Source organism: Micropterus salmoides, unplaced genomic scaffold (genome assembly GCF_014851395.1).
Source record: "Micropterus salmoides isolate LMB-PRFRI ecotype aquatic unplaced genomic scaffold, ASM1485139v1 Ms_hic_scaffold_14, whole genome shotgun sequence".
Classification (NCBI taxonomy): domain Eukaryota; kingdom Metazoa; phylum Chordata; class Actinopteri; order Centrarchiformes; family Centrarchidae; genus Micropterus; species Micropterus salmoides.
Genome location: NW_024040485.1, coordinates 28078026 through 28085525, shown reverse-complemented (window position 1 = coordinate 28085525; position 7500 = coordinate 28078026). Strand labels below are relative to the sequence as shown.

Sequence of the window (7500 nt, the reverse complement as noted above, 5' to 3'; positions counted from 1 at the left end):
AGTCACAAAGCTGTCAACCATTTTTCATTTGCTGAAATCTGCACAAACAAGGAGAGACGGCTAAACGTTATGGAAGCGTTTCCTCGAAGCTGCAGAGCCGCGGCGAGCTGGATGGTATGGCAGCTCGCTGACAGCGTGCATGAGCGGGGGAGGGGAGAGAGACAGGCATGTTATATGTCAACTAGAGTGCTGCACGCAACTGTGTGTGCGCGCGTGTGAGATGTAGAATAAAGGTCACAGCGCAGAACTCTGGCAGAGCTGTGACCTTGAGTTACTGACGAACGCACGTGTGCGTGCGTGCATGTGTAATAACCATGCTTAGCGAACAGATGGAGCTTAGAGTACCAGACACACAGTCATCATGACTGACTGACCAGCATGGCGTGCGTGCATGTGTGTCTCTCTTTCTAACAAGTGCATCGTGAGGCATTCCTGTGCCGCAGACACACACACACACACCCCCCACTCTAGAGTCCTCCTCTAGCTAGGCTATCCTATTTCCCCTGGCACATTTGCCGTCCCATTCCTGACCACACTCTCCCGAGCCACACAGTGTCGGCATGCGTGGTGTGTGTGTGTGTGTGTGCGCGCGTGTGTGTGTGTGAGTGTGTGTGTGTGTTGACGGGGGCTGCCGGGCCTGGAGCTAGAGGCGGGGCGGTGCATGCAGCTCTCCCAGGCGAGGGAGCAGGGCTCACCAGTCAACCTGGCATCTAGGTCAGGAGTGCTGGATAAATTAAGTGTGACGGCTGAAATGTCAACCACACAAACGCAGCAACGCAGGCTTGGAGGTGGGGTGGGGTGGGGGGGAGTAGTGAGTGGGGAGTAGTGTGAGCGAGAATAAAAAGAGGACTAGATGTGTGTGTGGCCACAGGACTGCTATTGTGTGTGAATGGGTCAGTGGAGAAAGGGGGCTTTGAGCAACAAAACAAGCTAATGGAAGCCAGGGGCACGTGACGCAGGCAGCGGTCACAGTATGCGCTCACACACACAAACATGGAGGATGCCGCTAAGAAGTGCTAACCTCTTCCCACCAGCCCACCCCTCCTCGTCTCCTCTGCTTGAAATCCTGGACTCCCTCTCTTGAGATGTTTTCCTACTTTTCCTCCCCCTTTAGTGTTTTTCACCCATCCCCCAATCTCTTAATCACCCCCGAGTTCCCCCCCCCCCCCCCTTTTCCTCACTGTCTCCCTCTTTTCCAAACTGTCTTTCTGCACATCCGGCTACACAACATTAACTTACAGATGACACCCCTGAAAAGGATAAGACAAACAGTGAGAGAGAGAGAGAGACAGAGAGCGGAAAGAGGGGAGACGGGGAGGAGGGAGAGACAGGAAGGGAGGTTTCCTCTACAGAGGAGGGGGAGATGTGGGAACAAGAGGGAGGCGAGATTATGCTGGTGGCGCCTCTGTGTGTGCGCATGTATGCGAGTGTGTATTGCACACGTGTCTCAGGATATGCAGCTCACAGGAAACAAACAGCAGCAAAAATCCCCCCCCAAATACACACACACGGAAACACAACCACACACACACAAGGCCGACAGCAGACGACACAAAAGGCAAAAAACACACCGATATGATGACACACACACACACAAAACCCCACTGAACCAGCGCCCAATGCACCGCTGTGTTCTCAAATGTCATGTACACACACATTTATGCACACACACCACACACTTCCCTTACACTCCAAACACGCACATTCCCCCACCCACATGAAAAATAAACATTTCACATGAAATACACCCACACATGAAAACAAATGCACATAGTCTTGATCTCTGACACATGGAGCGCTGCAACCACATCAAAGTGTTTGTTTGATGGCGACTCACCTGTACGTGAGGCACTTTCTGTGGGGTGAGAGGGGGTGAGGAGAGCGGGTGGGAGGCGGGAGGCGCCCATGGGTGGGAGGCCTGATTTGGGGGAGGGGGCGTGCTCTGCAGGTGCTGGGGGTGGGGGGGCAGGTGCGTGTGCTGAGGCTGAGTGTTCTGGGCTTGTGGCGCTAAGCCCTGGATTGGGGCCGGAACTCCATGTTGACTAACAGGCGGACCCTGGAAACCCATGGGAGCCGGCTGCAGGGGCTGCCCGCTCCGGGAGGCCTGCTGCTGGGCCTGGAGCAGACGCTGGTCTCCCCCCTGGCTGACTGGAGCTTCATGGGGGCCTTGGAGTAGAGGAAAAACAGTTTCAACCCTGACTGTTTGGATGTATGATGCCAACAACATGTTTTACCTCCTGTGTAGGGCTGCAACTAATTATCATTGAAAATAACCCTGAATCTGTCGATTATCTTCACAATCAACAGATTTATTGGTTAGTCTATAAAATGTCAGAAATCTTTGTTTGCTAAAGCCTAAGATCACCTCCTTGAATGTCTTGATTTGTCCACAAACGAGAGATATTCACTTCTATTACTATAGGAGTGAAGAAAGCAGAAAATACTTACATTTTAAGAAGGTGGAATTATATAGTTTTCTTTTTTTAAAGGCTCAAACTGATTTATCGATTATTAAACAGTTGGTGGTTAATGTAATAGCTTACAACTAATCGATTAATGGTTGCAGCTCTACTCCTGTCCATCTCCAAGATGCTGAAATTTAGTCAAAACTTTTTCTACGTTGGTGTTTCAATTGCTAAAACCATTAAAAATACAGTAAATGAGACACTAGCTGGCTACAGTGAGTCAGTTTCTAGTGAGGCGTACAAATAAAGCCAAATATTATGCTTTTTACAAGCACTGAAAAGCATAAATCAAAACTGAATTCAGAGCACAAACAACAAAATAGTAACTTTATCTCAACTTCACACAACTGTCAAAGAAGTGAGAAGTTAATTATAGAGAGGATGTTGTGTAAAATAAATCATCCAGGTTTACAGATCATATCAAGTTGAATGTAGATGTTTCTGAAATACATCAGGAATTAAATTGTGCATTTGCGGGATTCTACAGAGGTTCAAGTAACTAAAGGGTTGATCCTATTTGCACTGTATTCCATTTGTAAGCTAGCACCTGGAGGTTTGCTGGTACTACAGTGTAATCTCTGCCCCTGAGGACAATCACTAAGAGATCCGAAGACGCTGCATCGTCTGACGATTTGATCTGACCACTCTGAGGACATGCATAATATATCTAGGGAATGTGTGCATTTGATGAGGAAGAGACAAGAAACTGAAGTTTTTTCTTATTCAAATAAGCCCAATGTTTCCTTGTGTACTCTTACTATGTCCTTATTTCCACTGCTATGAAAATGTAGCAGGAGTAGCATAAAGATAAAGTCCGTGTTGTCACAGCTACTCCAACAGCTCTGTGTTGTGCATATTAGGGTTGAAATGGTGTGAGTAGGGCTGGGTATCGAGCTCAATACTTTTTAGGTACCGACCGAATTGCCTCAATACCACGAGTATCAAAAAAATGCCTCGTGTTTCGGTAGCAAAGTTCGATACCTAAAAAGGTTCTTGTTAACGCCAATGAGCCAATAAGCATGCAGCATTCTTGATGTGCCCACATCTAAAAAGTGATTGTAATTGGCTGTGGTGATGTAAACACTAGTTCACGCTGGTTATGCACAGATGTGGCGAAAATCAAAAGTGTGGCTTGATGCAACAGCGCGCGATGCAATATTTGCGACGCAAGATAATTGCTGCCAAGAGTGGCGACACGACAAACCTGGTGAAGCCCTTGACTGTGCATGGAATAAACTTAAGAGCAGAAAGTTGCTCCGTCTTTGCTGCAAAAAGACCGAGATAGTCATCATCTCGGTGCCCTACTGCCACCGAGCTGCTTCAACATGCCCACCGTACGAGCAGTTTTGGGCTGTAGCGTCGTTACAAGTAGCGCCGTTACTAGTTTAACAAAATTTCTCAGTACCCAGCCCTAGGTGTTTTCCATGGTACGTTAACTGCCTCTGAAAATACCACACATCTGGTTTTACACAATTATTATCAGTTACAATGAAAACAAGTTTTTTTTAGTTGAACAAAAGGCTTTATTATAATTTCCTATTTATTTTAAATATAAGGATGTGTAAAAATTCCCCCTTTCATGAGATTCTCCATCCAGTTGAAATTTATGCTTCTAGATGCCACAAATGAGAACAGAAAGTGTCAAGAAAACTCTTTTGTTTGAATTTTTCAATACTTCTGTTTGCTTAACTTGTAATTTTCTGAATGTAGTAATATCCATTAAAGTGGCAGTAAACAAAAACCCTGAATTGGTGTCAGTAGAACAATGAAAAACCATATGGGACAGCATCACCTGTCCTGTGCTTACCTTGCTGTTGGAGCGGGGGTCTATTTGGACCAATCTGTGGTCCACGCTGCGGCCCCATGCTGGGATACATCTGCCCTGCGTTGGGGGGCATGTTGAGTTGCTGCTGGTGTTGGGGGTGGGGGGCGGATAGAGGGGTTTGGGGCGTTCTCTGTGGAAGAGCCATAGAATTGGGTGGAGACTGCAGGGCTGTGTACCCCGCAACCTCTGGGGGTCCAGCTAGGCCTGCGCTAGGGGGTCTGCCCTGTTGAGGAGGAGGTGTTGGGGTTCCCAAAACCCGCATGGGGGACATAGATGGGGTGGAGGGGTAAGATCCCTGAGCTGGGGGGGCAAGGTGGGACTGGGGCTGGTTTGATGGCTGGGGCAGATTCTGGGGGTGGTTTAGGGGGTGCATAGGCTGGCCCTGCTGCCCTGCCTGCGGCTGCATCGGGGCAGAATGGGTCTGATGGGGCTGGGGTTGATGTTGCGGTCCAGGGGGGTATCGCTGCCCCTGTTGCCCGGCTGCTGGGCCTGTTCCCTGGTTGAACCTCTGGCCAAGCTGCCCTGGTCCCATGGCCTGGCTGGTGTTAGCACTGACATTAGCATTAGGACCCTGAGCCATCCCAGGTCCCATGGCTCCATACTGGGCCTGATAACCAGAGTACTGGCCTCCTGCAAACCCCGCAATGCCTTGTTGGTGCTGGTGGGTGTGTGGAGGCTGTCGGGAGGGGAGTGTGGGTATCGGGGTGTGTGGCCCATGTTGGGATAGCCCTGGGGTTGTGTCTGGGGCTGGGGGTGTCTCATCTGGGTCCCCCCCATTCCAACATGTCCCAGGTAGTGAGATGGGTCCTGAGCAGGAGGGGGTGCCATGCTCTGTGGAGGGTAGTGTTGGTTAATGCGAGTTGCATTGGGTGTAGGTGGGCCTTGCATCCCACCATAGTTTCCTTGAGACATCTGGTAGCCCCCCATCTGGTTGGGGCCGGCCCCGGGTTGTGTTGGGGGCTGCTGATAAGCTGATCTGCTCTGCTGCTGCCCCCACACTCCACCGCCACCTCCTGCTCCTCCTCCAGCATCACCCGGGTACCCATGGAGTGGGTTGCTAGAGTTAGTTGGGTTATTATGGTAGTGGGAAGCCATGCCATTCATGGCTGTATTCACGTTTGGTGGCCCCTGGCTGGGGCCATTCTGGGCCATCATTCGTCCTCCGGGGCACCCGGTTGATCGTAGCCTGTGTAGGGGCCGTGGTCGTACATTTGCCCTAATTTAGGCTGCCCTGGGCCAGGCCCAGCTCCGTGGATCATCCCCTGGTGGTAGCCCCTGTTTCCCTGGTGCTCGTGGTTCAGAGAGGGATTAGTCTGCTGGGCTAGAGGGTTTGACTGAGCAGGGGTAGGCTGCTGAGGAAAGCAGTCTCCTAAATCATCTAATCCATCTGAGAACAGTCCTGCATCGTCCCCGAATAAACTCAACATCCCTGGGTCCGCCATGCCTGTGGTGGGGTGGGGGGCCCACAGATGGAGGGGACTGGATGGAGGGAGGTGTGTTGTGCAGTACGGAGCTAATCAGCTAGCTGCTAATTTGAAGGCTTGCTACTCCATGGTCCTCATTAAGGTTCCTGGAGAGACAGAGGGAGGGGGAAAGAAAGACAAACAGTGAAATTAGAGCAGGTACACGCGAGACCAGGAGGCTGCTGTTTGATTCAAATGCTGAAGTGCTGTTTTGAAAGCTGGTTGAACGTCATTAGAAAGCTCATTGAAGACCGTTTTCTACACCTGAACACATTAACTTCCCTCGAATAACCACGTCTGCTCATTCATCAAACAACATCTGCAACCAATGAGCTGAAACATGCAGCTTTTACTGTTACTTTGACAGCATTGTGTGAATAAAAGGGAATGAAGCAGTTTTTCTGCACAAAATATAGCATGGCATATTGTTGGAGCAGCACAACACTGTTCTGTTGATGTACATGGAACATGTAGATTTACCTCAGCAGTATTAGTGGTGAGCTCAAGTCAAAGTTATCAGCTAAAAAAAGTCAGTGGTAGTAATGTAGTAGCAAACCTATTACATTATCAGATGTGACTAACCAGCAGTTTGTCATTATTACCATACACCGTCACACTACATAATTTTTAAATGTCATTGGTTATTTCTAAAAAGTCTTACTTTAGTTCACCCAGTCAAGCAAAGCTGTGGCTAGTTAAGTCATGTTTGCACCGACATGTACATAGTCCATAAGTTTGTGGTTATGCTTGGTAATAGTAAATAAGACTTTAGATTTTAACCATGTAGACTTTCCCCCCCATACAAGTCTCAGTTGCCCCAGTTTTGGCAATACTGGCCAAGAAATTACAAGTATAGTATACCTGAAGCCTCACTCAGCCCTCTTTAGAGAGGGTGCATCAGACCAACTTGCATGTTACGCAAGTAAATCAGTTGTATCCACCCTTGAAAAAAAAAAACATTCACCCATTGAAGAAGAAAAAAGCTTCACATTTACACACCCAGAAACCCACACTTCACATTAGCACTGCCCAAACCCTCCCCCACCGTCATTTTACAACCAAACAAAAGAACTTCTTTCTTTTCCAACACAGACTCAGAGTCATTGAGAGAGAGTGTGTGTGTGTTAGAACAAAGGGCCCAGCAGATGCAACTCTGTTTGAACAGCAACAGCTGCCATCCAGCCAGCCAGAAATCAGCCAGCCCACAGGCCAGAGAGCTTTGCCGGACACCAGTCAGTCAGTTGTTAGCTACTTGGTTAGCAAGCCATTCTGCCGTCTGGCTGACTAACCACTCAGCGAGTCCTGGCAGATGTTTGAAGACAAAAGGTGCTACTTCTTTAGCCTCTGTGTTGATCTCCGAGTATAACGTTAAATGAACATGCACACAACCAGCCTACTTTATCATTATTAAAGTAGCCGTGTGCGTGTTGAAATCAGAAACAATGCAACACCCGAGTCTGCACTAAGTGAAAGGGTGAAGGTAGGTAGATCTAAGCATGCATGAACAAGTGTGTGTAGGCCAGATCGGAGACCGGGACAGGGAGGAGGTGGGGGAGGTTTATGCACTGCAAACAACAAAAAACTCCCTGCTATAAAAGCTTGAGTTGTTCCACAATGTCTAAAGGTTACAGAAAGACCAGTTTAACTGATATTCTTGTAATCATCTGAATGAACTGTAAGAAATTTAGCACTTTAAGCAACATTTTCTCTACTCCATCACTATCAAAATACTGCTTAATGTCGAGTT

At 48.5% G+C, this 7500-nt stretch overlaps 1 protein-coding gene across 1 annotated transcript; it reads right to left on the bottom strand.

The window, feature by feature from the left end:
• Positions 1–5290: 5290 nt before the first annotated feature.
• On the bottom strand, positions 5291–5940 carry LOC119902567 (chromodomain-helicase-DNA-binding protein 7-like). The gene has a single exon (XM_038718849.1). The coding sequence runs from the start codon at positions 5730–5732 to the stop codon at positions 5442–5444; it is 291 nt and encodes a 96-aa protein (XP_038574777.1). The 5' UTR covers positions 5733–5940; the 3' UTR covers positions 5291–5441.
• Between the last annotated feature and the right edge of the window lie 1560 nt (positions 5941–7500).